The 19,205-nt window shown below is 56.1% G+C and overlaps 9 protein-coding genes across 9 annotated transcripts; 5 read left to right on the top strand and 4 right to left on the bottom strand.

Annotated features, from left to right (window-relative positions):
• Positions 1–133: 133 nt before the first annotated feature.
• E0L32_010709 (uncharacterized protein) lies at positions 134–1,332 on the top strand (the record flags this gene model as incomplete). The annotated part of the gene is made up of 4 exons (XM_031133357.1): positions 134–330; positions 382–465; positions 517–943; positions 1,027–1,332. 4 exons carry the CDS (start codon positions 134–136, stop codon positions 1,330–1,332), a joined length of 1,014 nt encoding a protein of 337 aa, XP_030989321.1.
• A 2,113-nt stretch (positions 1,333–3,445) lies between these two features.
• Positions 3,446–4,283, bottom strand: E0L32_010708 (uncharacterized protein; the record flags this gene model as incomplete). Its single annotated transcript, XM_031133356.1, has 2 exons — positions 3,446–3,852; positions 4,259–4,283. 2 exons carry the CDS (start codon positions 4,281–4,283, stop codon positions 3,446–3,448), a joined length of 432 nt encoding a protein of 143 aa, XP_030989320.1.
• A 493-nt stretch (positions 4,284–4,776) lies between these two features.
• On the top strand, positions 4,777–6,201 carry E0L32_010707 (uncharacterized protein; the record flags this gene model as incomplete). The annotated part of the gene is made up of 4 exons (XM_031133355.1): positions 4,777–5,077; positions 5,207–5,334; positions 5,387–5,473; positions 5,545–6,201. 4 exons carry the CDS (start codon positions 4,777–4,779, stop codon positions 6,199–6,201), a joined length of 1,173 nt encoding a protein of 390 aa, XP_030989319.1.
• Positions 6,202–6,418: 217 nt separating this feature from the next.
• E0L32_010706 (uncharacterized protein) lies at positions 6,419–7,555 on the bottom strand (the record flags this gene model as incomplete). The annotated part of the gene is made up of 5 exons (XM_031133354.1): positions 6,419–6,450; positions 6,523–6,585; positions 6,643–6,735; positions 6,799–7,303; positions 7,361–7,555. 5 exons carry the CDS (start codon positions 7,553–7,555, stop codon positions 6,419–6,421), a joined length of 888 nt encoding a protein of 295 aa, XP_030989318.1.
• A 434-nt stretch (positions 7,556–7,989) lies between these two features.
• E0L32_010705 (uncharacterized protein) lies at positions 7,990–8,658 on the top strand (the record flags this gene model as incomplete). The annotated part of the gene is made up of 1 exon (XM_031133353.1): positions 7,990–8,658. The coding sequence occupies one exon, from the start codon at positions 7,990–7,992 to the stop codon at positions 8,656–8,658; it is 669 nt and encodes a 222-aa protein (XP_030989317.1).
• A 329-nt stretch (positions 8,659–8,987) lies between these two features.
• Positions 8,988–10,805, top strand: E0L32_010704 (uncharacterized protein; the record flags this gene model as incomplete). The annotated part of the gene is made up of 4 exons (XM_031133352.1): positions 8,988–9,398; positions 9,465–9,707; positions 9,754–9,947; positions 10,007–10,805. 4 exons carry the CDS (start codon positions 8,988–8,990, stop codon positions 10,803–10,805), a joined length of 1,647 nt encoding a protein of 548 aa, XP_030989316.1.
• A 1,662-nt stretch (positions 10,806–12,467) lies between these two features.
• Positions 12,468–14,319, top strand: E0L32_010703 (uncharacterized protein; the record flags this gene model as incomplete). Its single annotated transcript, XM_031133350.1, has 2 exons — positions 12,468–12,982; positions 13,068–14,319. 2 exons carry the CDS (start codon positions 12,468–12,470, stop codon positions 14,317–14,319), a joined length of 1,767 nt encoding a protein of 588 aa, XP_030989315.1.
• Positions 14,320–14,922: 603 nt separating this feature from the next.
• On the bottom strand, positions 14,923–16,271 carry E0L32_010702 (uncharacterized protein; the record flags this gene model as incomplete). Its single annotated transcript, XM_031133349.1, has 4 exons — positions 14,923–15,161; positions 15,266–15,512; positions 15,594–15,755; positions 15,855–16,271. The coding sequence occupies 4 exons, from the start codon at positions 16,269–16,271 to the stop codon at positions 14,923–14,925; spliced, it is 1,065 nt and encodes a 354-aa protein (XP_030989314.1).
• A 1,691-nt stretch (positions 16,272–17,962) lies between these two features.
• E0L32_010701 (uncharacterized protein) lies at positions 17,963–19,198 on the bottom strand (the record flags this gene model as incomplete). Its single annotated transcript, XM_031133348.1, has 4 exons — positions 17,963–18,016; positions 18,112–18,173; positions 18,259–18,834; positions 18,961–19,198. The coding sequence occupies 4 exons, from the start codon at positions 19,196–19,198 to the stop codon at positions 17,963–17,965; spliced, it is 930 nt and encodes a 309-aa protein (XP_030989313.1).
• Between the last annotated feature and the right edge of the window lie 7 nt (positions 19,199–19,205).

Below are 19,205 nucleotides of genomic sequence, written 5' to 3'. Positions count from 1 at the left end.
GCCTCTCACAACCCACCGACAGCCCAAGGCGGAACCCACGATCGGCCTCGCGCCCAGCAACCAGAGAGCGCACTGAATCTCGCGATCCCACCTCCATTTATTCACAAGGCCTGTCCTCAATTCCACGGCAGCCATGGCGAACCTCGAGGTTGAAAAGGTCATCATCTGGCTCCTCAAACTTCAAGCCAAGACCACCAGCACCTCAACCTCACCCGAGTCCAAGGTCAAAGAGATCTCAAGCCAAACCTTCCTTGCTCCGGAGCACTTTGCGCAGCTGAAGCAGCAGATCGATGACAGCAGCGAGCTGTTCATGCTTTTCGGCAAGATCAAGTAAGTCATGTTCAAATCATTTCCCCTAGTAGTGTCACCTTTGATTCCTAGTTATCATCACCTTCGAAGAAACTCCCCCAGTTTCAAATTCTTCTCGTTCCGCCCCGTTGTAGCTGACAATCAAATGCGACATAGGTGGGCTTATGATTCAAAGGCACACCTCCTGATCTTCACAATGAATCCTAGCAGCCTCCATGAGGCCACCACCATCAAACTGGTCATCCAGACCATGAAGAAGCTCGAGCTCATCAAGGAACGTGGTGGCCACGTTGGTGATATCGCAGGCGGCATAGAGCCCAATATCCGGCCTACCGCTGAGCTTGAGAACTACTCTCGCTTTCCAGATGCGACTTTTGCACACTCCTACGCGAAACACCCGGGTGCTGTCTTTGAGATTTCGTGCAGTCAGGAGTGGAAGGCTGTCGAGATAATTGCCTGGAACCTGATCCTCGGCTCGCGTGGCGACATCGCCACCGTGCTTAATATCGACTACCCGGAGTTTAACAAGGGCAATTTTGCCAAGGCCACCATTTCCCTCTGGCAGGCCAAGTTTTCCAACTCGGGTCCTGATGGTCGTGTCACCTTGGGCGTCTGCCCTAAAATCTGCCAGGAGGTACGGGACCGCAGGATGGCATTAGAGATTCCTCATTTGAGAGAGAGAAAGAGCCAATTAGCTAATCATAGCCGTGTGTATAGGAATTCCGATCTTCTGCCGGCGCCGTTATCAACGGCGACAAGACCCTCACCCTCGGTCTCCACGACTTTGTGCCCCGGCACATCCGTGACGGCGTCCCTAACGCCATCATATCGTTCTCATACACCGAGCTCGCCGAGATTGCCGCCTCTGCAGCCGCAGCGCACGAGGGCAAGAACATCGTTCCGGCGCCGGAGGAGGATATCGAATTTGACACGACCGGAATGCCGGGGTGGCTCACCCGGCTCGACCCCGAAGAGATGGCTCGCCAGCGCCAGGAGAAGCTCGACGCCCAGGATGAGGATTAGGATCCCGAGACTGGTGCCTAGCTTGTTTGGCGTCTGGAGGCCGGCTGGCCTTCCTACCTTATCATGAACGGGCACCTTCTCTCCTTGCTGAGAGAGCGGGAATACCGCGTAAGCGTGTTAGCCCTCATGATACAGTTTTGATTTCGGGGAAGATAAATAGGCTCTATAGATGGCATGAGGGCCGGTAGCGCAGCCATCCCAGATAAAATACAATTGATCGTCATTCTTCCCTAGTCAACCACTTTCTCTTGCGTCTATTGCGGATATCATCTGCGTCGACTGCCCCAACTCTAAGCTACGAATCACCCAACACTCACCTGGCTCACCAGTACGTAAATCCCTGGGGTGAGTTCCTTGTGCTTAGTATCGTCTGGCTCACCCTAGTGGATAGAGCTCGGTGATCCGAGGATGCTCCCACTGCAAAAGCCATGAAGTGGCCGGCAGCCCACCTGATCCATAGAAAAAAGCAATGCGCGCGTGACCAGTCTCGAATCCAATGCCCAATTGTGTTTCAAAGCGACTCATCATTCAACCCGCGGCGTGGCACTTATCCATCTATCCCTCACAGCTCCCACGCCGTGCCTCTCCAAGTCTCGCCGCGGCACGAGGCCAGTCCCCGTGAAAGAGAGCCAGTCCGTATCGTATGGAGATCGCCCACGGCCGAGCTGATGGTAGGTGTGTATCACGATATCCAACATGCGATGCTTCACGGGGATTTTGCAGGGACGGGCGAAGCGGTAGCGAGGGTGCTTGGTCCAGCGGACTTCGATACCGAAATCTGTCAGGCACACGCGGCACGACCCTACTGCTTTTCGGTGAGGGACCTGATGTTCAATCGCCGGCTTTATGTAAGGAAGCCCCCTGTATATGGACTGCAGCGGCAGCGGGTGCAGAGGAGCCTGGGGTCGCGTCACAAGGTGGCAGCAGAGCTCATGCGGGAACTGCGCTACCGCGTCCTTCATCATCTTCCCATCCGAATCTGGACCGTCCGTGAAGGTGTGTGTTCCGCAGAGGAAAAGCTCTTGGTCGATGATCCGAGCTGTCCACTCCGCCGCCCACCCCTCAATTTCGAACCCCCGTTGCTCGACACGTTTAGGGATGTTGAGGGCGCTCAACGGCAGGCCGCTGGAACCTCCATACAAGTGGCGGTTCGTGGCCAGACGGACGTATAGCCAGGGAATAAAGAACATAGAGCTGAGGTGACTCGACGCGTATATGCAGTTACTTCTATTCTTCGGTGTGTCATCGCTGTGGGCCATGATGGCGGCTGAGAGATCCCAGCTCCCGGAGAACCAATGCAGCCGGACGCATTCAGGGCAATAGTAGAATCGATCTGCCACATCGCGTTCGAGGAGTTCAAGAAATGCCCCGCGAGCGACCCCATCACCACGCAGGCGTCGACAGGCCTTGTCCAAAGGGATGGTATTCGCCAATGCCGTGCACGTCAGCCCCAAGGTAGCGTGCGATTCTGGTGGCAGGTGGTCGGCGATGCATTTGACGATGTCGACTGGTAAGGCGAGGACGTGCATTTCGTCTTCACACACACGTGGACGTGGCGGCAATGTCGGTGACAGAAGGAGTCTGGCGAATAACCAGCAAAATATCTTCGAGATCAGCTTCAGTAGAAGTCCCATGCGGTTCGAGTCTGGCCGCTCTAGAGCCAATCCCTGTCGGTAGATTGACGGATGTGTTCTTGAGGATAGTGACCGTCAGGCAGTAGCGACGTCTCGGATTGTAGCGTAGAGTTGGAGATGACTGAAAAGAAGAGAAGACTTTGACAAGCTTCCGGGCTACGTGTACATATAGGTAATGAAGAATGGGTCTTCTCCCTGATACGCAAAGTCTGGTTGCGAAGATAACCAGAGCTGGCTTTCAACGCTCAAAATATCTCAGAGCTCAGAGGGTTGGTCGAGCCAATCAAATCCTACAGGAAAACAAAACCAACTCATCCAAGACCCATGGATGTGGACGAGCATGCAATTGAAGTGAGCGCATACCATTCGACCCGTTGCACTCGTGGCGCCTTCGTTCCCACTGGGTCACTCCTGAGAGCTGTGTGGCAACTTGCAAGACCCCCACACCCTACGCCTCGTCATTGTCGAAGGAGGGACATCTAGTTAGCCATCGTCTTCACTGCTAAATCCCATGCTTGCAAAACTTCTTCGGCACTCTTGAAGCGCTTCATCCCACACCCTGAGATTACATCTCCTCCGAGAATTCCGTCAACATTGAACATCTGATCAGCAACAGTGCGGTAAGAGTCACACTCCTCTGTCGTCTTAAACGACCCTAGTCCGGGCTCTCGGAATGGCCAGTGTCCAGTCAGGATGCTGTAGAGGAGAGAGCCGATGCTGAATATATCGGTCATAGGTTGCGATTCCCAAGGTAGACTAGGATCAAAGAAGCCAGGATCTGGAAGATGCTTGCCGTCAAGACCTAGCTCTTCGCACGTGGAGCCCCCGAAATCACAGAGCCACAAGTCGAGCACATCGGGTTCGGTTTCGTGAACCAGGAAGTTGTCTAGACGCAAGTCGGAGTGTACAACACCACGGCTGTGTATATATACGATCGACTCAATGATCTATCGGCACCACCTTCGTCGAATAGATGGAGATATACTGGCATTGTGCTCGTCTAGACGTTGTTGGAGATTCCCATGGCTGGCTTCAGCGAGGAGTAGTCCTTGTTTGCAGTCTTCCGGGCCAAGATACCTAGGAAATAATTGAAAATCAGAAGCAGTGCATATCGTGGATTTGACCCCTACCTAACAATCCTGGGATGCATCCCCAGCCGCTCTAATATCCTCCGTTCGACAACGAAGCTATTGGCAATGTCTTTAGTGAGCTCATGATAAGCGTGGCTTTGTTTCCATACTTTCACCGGGCGTTTCGATACGACACCCGTCTCCAGACGATACAGCGCGAACCTTGAATGAATTCTGTGGCGGGCATGGCGAGTGTTATCTGGAGAGTGGACTACAGAATATAACGATCCTCACTTGCGAGGCAGGAAAGGCTGGCCTGATAGCAAAGACTTTCTGCCTGAGGAAATTATCTGGCAAGTGTGGCTCCTCCCTCTGTGGAGTTGGCAGTTTTGGTGATTCCCGAGCCGTGATTGGTCTGCATGACGCTGTCACAACCACGATCTGATTGGTCAATTAGTTTGGCCTCCCGTGCTCTTTTTCCCTCGAGCCCGCCATACACCCTCCACGACATGACTTTGCTACTCAACTTTCGCAACAACCCAAATATTTCAAATCTAGGTTGATACAGGATGCCTTATACTTGACATACGCCTCGATAGCTCTCGTCCGCGGTGTAGTCATATCATTTGTTTACTCTCTCTTCGACTTTAACTTCCCATCCCCTTTGTTAGTCTTTTCCTGTCACGACAGAACAAATCCGGCCACGAAGTCGAATTTTCTCCTATCCTACCTCTGCAACTATGGCATCTCTCGAACATGCACCGACACCACCAACCAGTGGTGTCTGTTCCAAAATGCTGAACAATGATTTCTCACCGGCGACTGCTGCCACAACAGATGTCGAAGCCCAAAATCCAGCTGGAGAAAAAGGAAAGACGCCTATCAACACCTCGGCATTCAAGTCTCTGGGCTGGCTAGACCGCTTCTTGGCCGTATGGATCCTGCTCGCCATGGTCGTGGGCGTATTGCTGGGCAACTTTGTGCCCGAAACCGGGCCCGCGCTGCAAAAGGGCAAATTCGTTGGCGTCTCTGTTCCTATCGGTATGTCACGTCCCAACTGAGCCGTACTACTGGCTCTACCGTCAAGTGATGGATGCCTTTTATATAAGGGATAAATGTTTTGCTGACTCTCGTTGAAATTTTGCGGCATGATAGCAATCGGTCTCCTAGTCATGATGTACCCGATCCTGTGCAAGGTTCGCTACGAATCGTTGCACGAGCTGTTCACACACCGCGGCGTATGGAAGCAGATTGCCTTCAGTGTCTTCGTTAACTGGATTGTGGCCCCGTTCCTCATGGTGAGTCCAGTGTATCCCGATGGTGAAGGCAGCCATATGCTAACTTTGGTAGCTCGCTCTGGCGTGGGCTTTCCTTCCGGACAAAGCTGACCTACGTGCCGGCTTGATCCTGGTCGGACTTGGAAGATGCATTGCCATGGTAGGTGAACGAAAAGAAAATCCAATCTTCCTTTTCTCAGTGGCCACCCGAATGGGTGCTGATTCTACCAGGTTCTCATCTGGACAAACCTGGCCGGCGGTGACGGCGAGTACTGCGCCATCCTCGTGGCCATCAACTCGATCCTTCAGATGATCCTCTTCGCCCCAATGGCCATCTTCTTCCTGCGCGTCATCAGCCACGAGTCCGGCTCGGTCGACGTCTCCTACTCGGTCGTGGCCACCAGCGTCGCCGTCTTCCTCGGCATCCCGCTCGGCGCCGCCGTGCTCACGCGCTTCGCCCTGCGCGCCGCCGCGGGGCCGGCCTGGTTCGACCGCGTCTTCGTCCGCTTCGCCTCGCCCTGGTCCCTCGTGGGCCTGCTCTACACCATCCTCGTGCTCTTCGCCTCGCAGGGCCACGCCGTCGTGCACCAGATCGTCGCCGTCGTGCGCGTCGCCGCGCCGCTCGTCGTCTACTTCGTGCTCGTCTTCTCCGCGACGCTGTGGGCGGCCTACCGCCTCGGGTTCGGGTACGCGCTGTCGGCGACGCAGAGCTTCACGGCCGCGAGCAACAACTTTGAGCTCGCGATCGCCGTCGCGGTGGCGACCTTTGGGCCCGAGAGCGACCAGGCGCTGGCGGCGACTGTGGGCCCGCTGATCGAGGTTCCTGTCCTCATCGCTCTGGTCTATGTCGTTCGGTGGGTTGGCAAGCGCTGGGCCTGGAAGGAGTGAGGACTTGCCGTGGTGGCGTCATGATGTCTTTTGGCAGGCACGACTTAGGGGTAGAATGGAGGGTGCATGGATGGCTCACTGGGAGTCAGTGAGATTGGCGAGCGTCACGTAATTACTGCTTCAGTGGAACATTACTCTTGACGAGGCACGAGGCATAGAATCTCAGATTGTAACTCTCTTCTCATAACTACAACACTTGGTTTCGGACATAGTATAGTCAATTCTTTACAGCAAAGATCTTAAAAGAGCCTAGAAATAATGGAAATTTAGTCAGCTCGGCACCTGTAACAGCCAGGTCTCAGAGTAATTAGTGCCACTTACCAACCCATTCATTCAGGTCCACACCTTGCAGGTCGGCAGCGAGTTTTGCAAGATCGGCGTCCGCTGTGGTCCCAGGTGTACAGCACCCAGAGCTGCTCTTCTCGGGTTTACAACACCCACCCGTCTGGATTTCGGCAGTATCACCTTTCGAGTCATCCGGCAGGGCGTCAATGTAGACGTTCAGATCATTCTGGGCATCTTTGATGAGGACATCTTGTTTTTACTCTTTAGTACTGCTGCCTCAAAAAAAAAAATTACTTTCAGGACATGACTCACCAGAGAATCCGGCCTTTCCTAGATACTCTTCGTACTGCGCGACAAGGCTGGCACCAGCAATGCAGCCCACATATGCGGCCACAGACTTCTGTAAACCCTCAGGCAGTGGCTTTCTTGCTAAGATGTCGGACAGAGCAACTCGGCCGCCCGGTTTCAGCAGGCGGAACATCTCGTTAAACACGAGCTGTTTCTCATCTTCGGGAACGAGATTGACGACGCAGTTGGACATGATGACGTCTGCCACGCCATCATCGAGCGGGATGTCTGTGATCCGGGCTTCGATAAAGTCTACGTTGTTGGCTCCAGACTTGTTTTTGTTCTTGTCTGCTAGTTCAAGCATATCCTGAGATAGGGTCAGTAGTCTCGCCTGGTACACGTCAACAATGTTCTGACAACGTGCCTTGTTCATGTCTACCCCGACCGCACGGCCAGTCGGACCAATCGCCCTGGCAGCGAGAAAGACATCGAAGCCAGCTCCGGATCCCAAATCGATAACAATCTCCCCCTAATTATCTTAATTAGCCAAAATCTAGAAACGAGCGAGCTGTGTATGTGTAAGTACCTCTCGCAAGCTAGCAATCGCCAGTGGGTTACCACAGCTCAGGCCGAGGTTCGACTCCGTGGGGATGCTGTCGAGGTCTTCCTTTGTGTACCCAAAGGCTTGCGCGACAGACCTGCCGTATCCGGCCCCCAGGGGATTCGTTCCGAGAGAACTATAGCGCTGCGTGACGGCATCGTAGATCTCCTTTGCGTTCATGGCGAAAGCGACGAGGTTCAATGTGGACGAGCGAGTATTGCGAGACTACAGAGTCCTCGAACAGCTATGTTGTAGACAGAAGAGGTTTGAAATTTACGAATATGCATGGCCTTGGAAACAGCACTTCTCGATTTAAAGGCGATGCATCGACCATCCACACAACAATCATGCAACATGTAGTGTCAGTGCCGAATTTCCTAGTTGGGCAAAGTTGCGGCGGGGGGGGGGGGGGGCGTGGCGCTAAGCAAGAAGCGGCAATTTGTCGATATGTCACCAGTCCCACAGCACTCGCCTTTTCTCTCCCCAGCTTCATTCTCACACCCAGCGAGTTTCCAAGGAGCGACGTCCTGCATTCCTGCACGTGAACCAGAGTACACAGCCAGCGTTTGCGTAGTATACGCACCAGCGTTGTGTCTCTCAGAATCATTTCGGCCATGGAGGAAATGATGCACAAGTGGCCATCCAAATCAAAAGAGCAACATGCAGCGCGTGTCCGTGAGAATCAGCGCCGCCACCGCGCGAGGATAAAGGACTACATCGCCAGCCTCGAGGCGCAATTGGCAGACGTAAGAGCACGCCTTGACGAAGCCTTGGCTGAGAATTCGTCACTTGCTTCGGAGCTGAGCCGACTTCGCGCCGATAGGGAACTCGGGTTTGTCGCGGAAGCCGCCGGCGAAGCTTCAGAGGTTGGTAGCAGCACATCAAATCTCAAGAGCCGCCCCGTCCGTCTTTCAGACAATTACCAGGACGAACCTCTGTTGACCGTCGATGCTGATGTCGATTCTTCTCCGATTGCTTGTCGAACAACCCCGGCTGTGCAGGAAGATCAAGATTTTGCCGCTCTAGCAAGAAAGTGTTCTCAGCTTCCACCGCCACGTCCCGGAGAGTCGACCATCGTGTGCGAAGAGGCGTACGCCATAATCAAGCAGCAAAACATCCACGGGCTCAGCCTGGACGCAATCGGGGAATACCTCAAGCCGGGGTTCCGAGGCCCGAGCTGCCATGGGGGCGGATGCCGCGTCGACAGCACTCGCGTCTTCTCGGCGATTGATAGCATCAGCTCGTCGGTGCCCTTAGTGTCGTCAACAAACAGGTCGCCATGATCCAATGCAGCAGTCACGCATCCAAGCCGAGATTGCCCAGCTCAGACGAGCTTCCCGAACAGGCATCAACATGTGCAGTGACCGCTCCACCGCTTACGCCATGACAAAACAGGGCCAAGACTGATCCTGCCAGCAAACCTCCCCACACACGTGCATCGACATTTGAGGCCATATTTTGCGATCTGTGGGCTCCGCAACGTCATCTATAAATAATCTCGATAAGGGCAGCATCGGGGGTCTTGAGATCCCTCTTCCCCCAAAGCTAATCATACTTTCTTACCTCTGTTCCCTATTCCTATCGGAGTAAGCCAAAGAATCCCAAAATCACCATGAAGGCCGAAAACATCAACTTCCCGGACGTCCTCGAGACGCTTCCGCATGACCCGCCAAAGCTCAGCAAGGAGCAATGCGGCCATATACGACACATTCACAACCTGGCCTCGGCACTAGACGGAGACTGGTCGTTCATGGGAAGCGAGGAGCCCGGGCAGGAATGGGACACTGCTCGCCGCTACCAGCTCGCCACGATGGCGTACGCTCTCGGCGCCGCGCATTACCACCGGCTCCCCGCCATGCGCTCCGTGTTCAAGCCCATGTTTGAGAATCTGATTCGGAAGATGCTGCGGCGCGATGTCTGGGACTACTGGTACCTCACGAGCCAGTCGGGGATCCGACTCGATCCCGATCTGAAAGAGCTTCGCAAACCATGGGCAGACCCGGTCGTCAAGGAGAATATCATGGTGAGACCCTGGCCAGAGCAGACTTGTTGGATTCCATGACTTGGTGGTTGACAATCATGCGGGCAGTACTCGGGCCATCTGCTGAACATGGTCTCTCTCTTCTCCTGGCTCTTCAACGACGACAGGTTCGACCAAGCGGATGGCATCGTGTTGAAGTTTGACCCAATGTTTTGGGGTATGGGTCCCCAAACCTTCACGTATACGCGGAGCGGTCTGCAGAAGGTCATCCTCGCCGAGATGGAAAAGGAAGGCTGGGTGGGTGTCTGCTGCGAGCCGAACTTGGTCTTTATCATTTGCAACCAGTTTCCCGTGAGTTCGGAAATGCCCCGATTTGCCTGAATACCACAACTGACAGAGCTGGAAAAAGATCATCGCCACAAGGTACAACGATGTGCGCAACGGCACCAACGTCGTCGACGACGTCCTGGCCAAGTACAAAGCAGCGTGGGCAGAGAGGGGGTTCATTGGCGAGAATGGCTTGTTTCGCAGGTTCTACACCACGAGGCAGAAGAGACTCGTCGAGTCCGAGGAGATCGGCCATTCTGCTTGGTGGGTTTCGCCTTTGCTTAAAATAAGCCTCTGCTCCAGCACTGACGGAAGATAAACAGGGTGATGGCATTCATGCCCTGGAACTACGACTTTGTGCAGGGCCTGTACCCCAAGATCGGCGAGGGGTTCCTTCACAGAATGGACGATCGCATCAACGTGAATCCCGCTCCGGTCGCGCATGAGATACGGCGACTGGTTAAGACTGAGAGTGCAGACCCGGACTCTGCCTCGGTCGTCTCTCGCGCGGCCGAGTCCGAGTCGGTCAAAGAGCAATTGAGAATCAGGCATTTCCCGTACAGGACTCCTGTGTTCGGCTATGTGGCGCAATGGCTTTCCGAAGTTGCGGGCCCGGCCGACCTCGACTTGCTGCTGAGGCACGCCGACACCTATCTCGGCCCGTCGTGGTCGAACGGAGGTCTGTACTACAAGCGATGTGACAAGGGCTGGGACGAGCAAGGCAACTACACCTACGTGGACCCGCACACAGGAAATGCCGGGATCGCCTACGCAAGACTGAATGTCAAGGACGGACAGAAGAAGATGTGGGATCACCCATGGACAAAAGAGGACGTCGAGTCTCGCCCGTGGATCGATGACGTCGGTCTTGATCTGGGCATCGATTGTCTCCGGGGCGAGTGGGACGAGGAGAGCAGGACAATGGTTGCCTCTTTCAGAACCTGGGATCAGAGCGAGGTCTCGTGCCGGGCGGTGGTCAGGAATCTGCCTCCCGGAAAGTATGGCGTGTATGTTGCTGGTCGACTGCAGCGTGCAGTTGAAGTCGATCAGGCCAGAGGCGACATCGATGTGGATCTTCAGGTCGGGGCGGAAGACGTCGATTTGGTTATTCGTTCCGCCTGAGTCCGCTGTCGTTATAGGATAGGCGTTACGCATGCACGGTCGTGCCTCGAGACTGCATATGTGTTTATAGGAGCCCCCAGTCCGCGGGAGCCGGCGATCTCCATGTCTTGATGCAGTGCACTAATTACTTGCTTTGCGTGAATGGCTCCTCCAGTGATGGTGCTCCTCCAAGTTTGCATTGGTCGTAAGACATTGGTCGTGAGACGACATGACTCCTCGAGGCTGAGGGATCGTCAGGTGGGAAGACTTGATTTGCGAGTTCGGCCAACGAGGCGCCCGGAAAGCCCAGGAACGCTCTGGGGTATCTTATCGAGGGACGGCATGAACCCACTGGAGGCCCATTCGTCCGGAGCCGCTTCTGATCATGTTATTTCTCCCCGAAGCTCGCACTCCTATTTCTTAAACTGGGCGCCCCTTCCCTTATCAAGTTCGTGACTTTTTCTCCGGCGCTGGAAATATCGAAACGACATACCGCCTTGGGGAAGTCTGCCAAGACTTATGGAATGATTTTTTATGCCCGGCGACACGAGGTGCTCAGCCATCGTCGCGCCACTAAACCCGGCGTGCGCGCGTCGAGGACCGGGGCTCCACCCACATCGGGGTTTTCTAGAACGTCTTGGCAGCACAAGTAGGTAGCCTGTGACGAAGGGATGAGCATGGGAGGGGAGGGCTGAATAGGTAACTGCGATTGGGCTGGCCGTACAGAGATTATTGCCCTGTCTTATTGTTAGTCTCACTTTGGGGAGCACTAGGAGCACGGAGGGCTGCTTGGTTTGTGAGCGCAGGCAGGGGAAAACCCAGGTGGAAGCCGGAAGTCGGGATTGACTTTGCGGCTCCGGAAAGGCTTTCACGAGCCCGCTGGCCCTCTCTGCCTTGCGTCCATTGATAATGCTGTAGATAGAATTACATCGCGAATCTTCAAAGATCTATGGGGAACGTCTTCTTTATCTCTACCATCTGGGGTCCTGCTCCGTACACGGACCCAGCAGACCCTCCAAGCCCCAGCGAGCGTTATCCCAACCAAGCATCAGGCGCTTGATTCAGTGCAACACAGATCGCGTGGTCCGGACATGTAATGAATGACACAGAGAAACCCTTAGCGAGGAACTTACCGAGCGCCCAAAAGAGCCGGCCGTCTTGCCTGGTTGAGACTAGTACACGAGGCAATTCCCGTGCTAAGGCGATGTGGGACTGAGTTTCTCTGATTTGCCGAGACTTAAAAGTCCATGTGGAGAGTTGATAGGGACAGCCGGGGACGAACGGCCTTGAGAGCCCCTTCACCATGGCTGAACCAATCACCACAGCCCCCTTCCCCGGGAACACCGTTACACGTTGATCTGACCTTATCATCCGAATCAGGCAAGTCGACACCATTGTCTTGTTCAGTGGGTGCACAGGCCAGCTCCCTTTCCCCGTGGGACAGCCGTCTAAGTGGCGATGGGCCCCGTCATACGACATATAAACACCCCAGGTTCTGTCCTCGATGGCAGAAACCGGTTCGTGGCCCAGTGTCATCATCGTTCATTTTGGGTTTTGTCTTCCCTCATTGCATTCGTGCTTGTCTTGCGAGTAAAAATCGCTGCTCCCGTTGCCCGTTGACCCCGTCCTCTTCGTCGGTGCGACGCGCACACACACACACACACCCACCCCAGAGTGCCCATCATGATGCCTCCCTCCGACCCCGTCAAGGAGGAGGACCTCAAGCGCCCCTCGGTCGACGAGGTGGCAGAGGGGACCAACATCGTGAGCCAGTACGAAGAGACGCACCGAGGCCTCTCCCCGCGCCACGTCCAGCTCATCGTCATCGCGGGCGGCGTCGGCGTGGGCCTGTGGGTCGGCATCGGCGGCGTCCTCCGCTCCGCGGGGCCCCTGCCGCTGCTCCTGGGCTACATGATCTACGGCCTCGGCTTCATCTGGCCCACGTCGCTCAACGTGGCCGAGATGGCCGCCTGGCTGCCCATCCGCGGCTCCATCTACGAGCTCGCCGCCCACTTTGTCGACCCGGCGCTCGGCTTCGCCATGGGCTGGACCTACTTCTTCGCCGGCGCCATGCTCGTGTGCACCGAGTACTCGGCCGTGGCGACCGTCATGCAGTACTGGGACACGGGCCTGAACCCGGCCATCTGGATCGGCATGTCCATTGCGATTTGCTACTTTTTGAACATGGTTGCTGTCAAGTAAGTTAAAACCCAATAAGCACCCAGAGACCCGTGAGAGAAAAGGTTTGGAGTGAGATATCTGAAACTAACCACTCGAGAACAGGTGGTACGGCGAAAGCGAGTTCATCATGGGCTCCACAAAGATCCTCCTCCTGATCGGCCTGGTCATGGCGACCATCATCACCATGGCCGGCGGCAACCCCAAGCACGACGCCTACGGCTTCCGGAACTGGTCCGACGGCAACTTTGTCCACTCGTACTACGCCAAGGGCGCCACGGGAGTGTTCCTGAGCATCTGCATCTCCGTCCGGTACGCCGTCTTCACCATCTCGGGCCCCGACATCGTGACCCTCTCGGCCGGCGAGATCATCAACCCCCGCAAGACGATCCCCAAGGTCGCCAAGATGGTCATCTCGCGCATCATGGGCATCTACATCACCGGCGTCCTGGCCGTCGGCATCATCTGCTCCTCCGTCGACCCGCGCCTGCTGGGCGCCATCGAGTCCGGCAAGGCCGGCTCGGCCGCGTCCCCCTGGGTCATCGGCCTGCTCAACGTCGGCATCTCGGGCTTCCTCCCCGGCTTCATCAACTTCATCATCATGCTCTCCGGCCTGTCGTGCGGCAACGCCTTCCTGTACGGCTCCAGCCGGACGCTCTACTCCCTGGCCAGGGACAAGAAGGCGCCCCAGATCCTGCTCAAGTGCACAAAGGCCGGCGTCCCGTGGGTGTGCGTCACGGTCGTCACCGCCATCTCGCTCCTGGCCTTCCTGGTCGCCTCCAACAGCTCCAGCGTCGTCTTTGGCTGGTTCGTGGACCTGACTACCGTCTCCCTCATCGTCAACTTCACCGCCATGTCGTGGGTGTCGATCGCCTGGCACCGGGCGCTCAAGCACAAGGGCATCCCCCGCATCGGGAAGAACAACATGAACGGCGGCGGCTGGTTCTCCTTCCTCCGCCGCTCCTCGGCTCAGCCCCCTCAGATCTCCGACGACACCATCATCTTCCCGTACATCGCGCCCTGCGGCACCTGGACGCCGTACACCTCCGCCGTCCTGGGCAGCGTCATCACCCTGTTCATCGGGTTCGACGTGTTCTCTCCCTTCTCCTACAGGGGCTTCATCACCAGCTACTTCGGCCTCGCCTGGTTCTGCGGCATGTTCGCCTTCTGGAAGCTGTACAAGGGCACCAGCTTCATCAAGGTGCAGGACGTCGACATCTACCTCAACGGCCGCAAGCAGGCCGTGGACTTTGAGTGCCGCCACTGGGAGGACGGGACTGCCAACAGGGCGTACGTGGAGGAGATGAAGAGCTCCAACGTTTTCGTGCGCGGCTGGCGGAAGTTCTGGGGCGAGTAGAGCAGAGCCCATACGGGGAATGCGGCGAAGCTATTGCTATGCGGATGATGGACACGTGTGTATGATTTTATCATGACTTCATTAGCATACTGGACTAGATGTTACAATGATAGACTCTAGATTTTCTGAACAACCCTTCTCGACAGTGATGAAAGTCAGTTTCAAGACACGTATATACATTCCGAACATTGAAACTCAACTCTCAGGTACTATACGTCGCCTTCAAAGCAATACCAGCTCCCAAACTACTTATAATAGCGGTATATTGAGATTGCACGAAGCGATGCTCGCAGGCTCCTTGATCCATGGTCCTGGACTGGCAGAGAACTATACTCCTGTACTAAGAGGTGTATTTAGAAAGGCGAAGGAAACCTGCCATGGGTATGGGATTAGGATGTGGTTTTGTCGGATGATCAAGCCTCTGGGCTGTGTCAAGATTCCACTCGCCGGGGTCTATTATCTTGTTTTGCTAGCACTGCCTGGGCTCTTCCTCGAGCTTTGGGCAATACCTCACCCGAAATAACGGTGGAAACTTCGCATCAGAATAAATTTTTGGACCAGAGCGCCCGTCTATGCATTACCTATATTTCTATACCATCCATTCTAGGCCTTGCTGATAATCTTGCCGCCCTCCACAACGACACCTTGTGGCTGGTCCGGGAAGCCAAAGTTGATGCCGAACGGCGGGTACACGAACCGCTCGTGCTTGCCCTCCCTGCCCAGCTTCTCCGAGTACTCGTCGAGCAGCCTGCTGTCCTCGGCGGTCAGGTCTACTAGCTTGAGGTTCTCCTTGATCCGCTCCTCGGTGACCGACTTGGCCAGGACGGTGCTGCCGCGGGGGACTGGCGGACACGGGGACATTGTCAGCATCACACACACATCCATGATTTCACCACGCGGCAACGGAGTCAAAGGGAGGGGTGGGGGGAGGGGAACAAGAACTCACTGTGGTAGCTGAGCAGAATCGCCGCGGGGGCGACCTTGTACTTCTCGGCCAGCCTGACGACGGGCTCGGCCTTGAACAGCGGGCCGCCCGTGCTGCCGAGCGGGCTGTAGGCCATGACGTGGATGCCCTTGGCCCGGCAGAAGTCGACGACGTCCTGCTGCGGCAGCGCCGGGTGGTTCTCGATCTGGTTGACGGCGGGGACGACCTTGGCCTTGGCGAGCAGCTGCTCCAGGTAGCGCACGCTGTACTGTAAGACAGACGATAAGTCAGCCATGCACTAACTCTCGTTCACCGGATCGATAAGGGTTGGGGGAAAGGGGAAGCGTACGTTGCTGACGCCAATGGCCTTGACCTTGCCGGTGCCGAGGAGGGCCTCCATCTGCGCCCAGGTGTCGGTGTGGTCGTGCTCCCAGATGATGTCGCGCTCGCCGTTGGGCAGCTTGGGGAAGCGGTCGTGGTTGCCGTCGGGGTTCATGGCCACGGGCCAGTGCTTTGATATGTCTCATGTCAGCCAAGCAAGCCGTGTACCTCTCTTGTGAGCACAATCTCGCTCATCACTCGATGTGGATCTTCCCGGAAGAGAACTCACCACGAGGTACAGATCGACATAGTCCAGGCCGAGGCTCTTGAGCGACTTGTCGAGGCACTCCTCGACGCGCGAGCTGTACGTCGCCCACGCCTTGCTCACGACGAAGACGTCCTCGCGCCTGATGCCGGCGTCGAACCCGGCCCTGAGGCCCTGCCCGACCTCGTCCTCGTTGCCGTAGCAGTAGGCGCCGTCGATGAGCCGGTAGCCGGCCTTGAGCGCCACGGCGACGGCGCTGCTGACCTGGCCCGGGTCGGCTTGCCATGTGCCTGTTTTGCCCCGGAGCAGGAAGAGATTAGTCTTTTTTTCCCTCCATCTCGCCATCGGGAGAGTAGTGGGCGGGGTTTCGGGGAAGTGCGCACCGAAGCCCAGCTTGGGGATCTTGACGCCGTTGTTGAGGGTGTATGTCTGGTCGGCCATCTTGACGGCGGTGAAGTATCGTCGCGCGGCGGGAGTAGAAGAGATTGTGAATCGAGAGAGTAGGCGCAGGACCATGCAGCTCTCAGGTGTTCCCTCAAGAGCTCTTGTGATGGATAGCTAGGTCAATGTGTCTTCTCAACAAGAAGCTCGTGGCAAGCAAAGGTCTGCACGGCTCAGGCCTCGATCGATGACCCTGATTCTGGCTTCGACTCTAGGCAGAATACGGCAGTGGCGGCGTCTCTTCTTACGAACTACCGCGAGCTTCTGCTCAAGTGTTGGTTCTCCTTCCTTCGACTGAGGCGGTGGAGGGGTATCGTGGGTTGATGTAAATGCAAAATTCTAGAAATGAAATACCAGGTCCCGGGAGCTCCAACAGCTTAATACATAAAAATATGGGGGATCAACCTGGCTACCTACCCCAATTCGCCCCGGGTAAACTCATGTGCAAATAAGAACGACCCTGGCTATCCGCGTCCCGCGCCAAGCTCGTGGCAGCACAGACAAGCAAGCCCTCTATCACGTAAACCTTTTGCGAGGAGCGAAGGCCGATCGGGGGCGCGGCAGTCCTGCCCACCCACCCCACGTTTTAGCCTCTCACCATTGTACTTGTACTTGTACACAGATGAACCCCGCCCGCCTGGATCCCCCGCTCGTTTTGGGGGGAGCACTGGGATGCCTGTGCGGGTGCGATTGAGGGCCGCCGCCCGCCGGCGCATTGATCGGGCAAAGCCTCGGGCCCAGCCTCCGGGTTGTCAAGTGGAGAGTGGTGACTAACAAGGGCCACCAGCCAAGGAGAGAGACTAGGTAGACTTGTCGATTTTGGTGTTGTCGGGTTGGTGGGAAAACTGGCCCGACCCAGATCGGGTGGCTTTGCCCCGACACTTGCTCCGACCCAAGACGACTCGACTCGGTGCGGGTCAAGGGCTGGGGGCCGTGTACGTACACATGGCGTTAAACAAACGGCACAAGGCCTTCTTAAGAAAGTGAGGATTGAAATACACGTGGAGGGGATGTTGTGTTTATCTATTTGAGTATGATATAAACATATCATTGCATCACATCAACTCTGCTGCGGATGATTGACATCAACACACTGGTCGGGACCCTCGACAAGCAGAATCGCCCTCCAGTCAGACGTAGAACCACACACGGCGCAAAGGCAGTTGGAGATACTATCAGGAATCTTGGACCTTCTCACGCACTCTCCCTCTTCGATCCCCAGCTCGCCGAGGGGGCGAGAGTGGCCGGCTTCTCCATGATGGCCGGCGTGTCGGCCAATATTTACGTTGATCCGTAAACGGCTCGCCAAGTAGTTCTCATGGAGGAGTATTCACAGTTTGAAAGATGTAGCGCAAGCAGGTTGCAACTGGTTGATCGCACTGCTTCTGCAGTATCATTGATTCTGCTTGGTGTTGGCTCCCCAAGCTGGAGCCGAGCCGTCGAGACTCCTCTGGTCTAGACCTAACCACATTGTATGCTGGCAAAAAGTACAAGAAAGTACAAACAAAAGAAAGATAAACATCCGATGTGAAATGTCTAGAAGTGATGCTCTGCTGCCGCCGTGACGAAAAGGCGGGTTCTGAGTAGAACTGATCAAAAGAAAAAAACAGCAGCTGTGGTATTAGTACAAAGCCCACCCCCCGGAACCAAAACTCCAGTAGTGATGCACGTCCGTCTGTTTCGCAGAGCTTTTAACCTGCGATCAGGACCCATAACAGGAAGAAAATCATGAGGACGCCAAACATCTGGAGCAGAGAGGTCAGCACAAGGTTGCACTTATACGCTAGAAAGAAGTCCAGAGGAAACTCACCTTGGCTATCAGCCACCTGTTGCCGCTTACCCGTCCCCAGTACTTGAGCAATTCCCTCTGGGCGCCAGTGACGTTGTCGACGACATCCTCGGCTGGAAAAGACAGTCGGTTAGCTGGATTACCCCCCCCCAGAGCAAAAACACGTCAACACTGTGGCTTGCGATGTATGCTACTCACTGTTGGCGTCGATCCTCTCAATGACCTCGGTCTGCTCCGACACCATCTGCGCCAGCTGGCCAAAGATGCTGCCGAGCTCGTTGATGGTCTTCTCGATGGCCTCGATGGCCTCCCCCCGCTGCTGGATGTACTGGTTCTGGGGCTGCGCCTCCTCCATCTGCAGCAGCTGCTGGTCGCCGACGGGGTTGAGGGACAGCAGGTCCGCGCCGGGCGACGGGGTGCCGCGGTTCGGGGTGCCGTAGAGGGGCGAGGCCGACTGCTGCAGGGCCGGGTTGACGCCCTGGGAGACGGAGGAGATGAAGTTCTCGGTGCGGGAGCGCGAGGCCTGGATGTTCTTGGTGCGCACCTCGAGGACGTCCTTGAAGTTGGCCGAGACGTCGGACAGCTTGCCCTGCAGCAGGAAGACGACGTTCTTGTTGTGCTCGCCCTCCTGGTCGGCCTTGGGGTGCTGCTGCCGCGAGAGGGCCTGCAGGGCGGAGATCTGCTGGTTCAGGGAGGAGAGGTCTTGCTTGATGATGAAGGTGAGCTCGTTGATCTCGACGGGCCTGTCGTCGAAGAGCGTCTTTCGCTTCGCCACTGCGAGAAAGTGATAGCCTTTCGTCAGCAAACCGTTGCCCCAACCAGCCGTACACGTGGAATACCCGGCAAAAAAAAAAAAAAAAAAAAAAAAAAGTTCACAACAATAACAAAGGAAAAACCTACATTGTGCCAGCTTCTCCAGCTTGCCCATGGTCGCGGAGATGCCGCGACCAATCTCGGCGGCCTTGCGGGCGAACTCGGACCTCGTGGGCTTGCGGTCGCCATTCGCCTCGGCCTTTTGCGCGTCGGTCAGGAGGGAGCGGCGCTGGGCGCCGACTTTGGACTGCGCCTGCCTGCGCTGGGCCTGGGCGAGGACCGACTTGAACTCGGCGGTCCGGTCTTGTACGGATGCGACGGCCATCGTGAAC

This window comes from Thyridium curvatum (assembly GCF_004353045.1).
Source record: "Thyridium curvatum strain D216 chromosome Unknown NODE_89_length_163435_cov_79.615573, whole genome shotgun sequence".
NCBI lineage: Eukaryota > Fungi > Ascomycota > Sordariomycetes > Thyridiales > Thyridiaceae > Thyridium > Thyridium curvatum.
The sequence above is the reverse complement of the archived record's forward strand: the minus strand, read 5'-3'. Positions and strand labels throughout refer to the sequence as shown.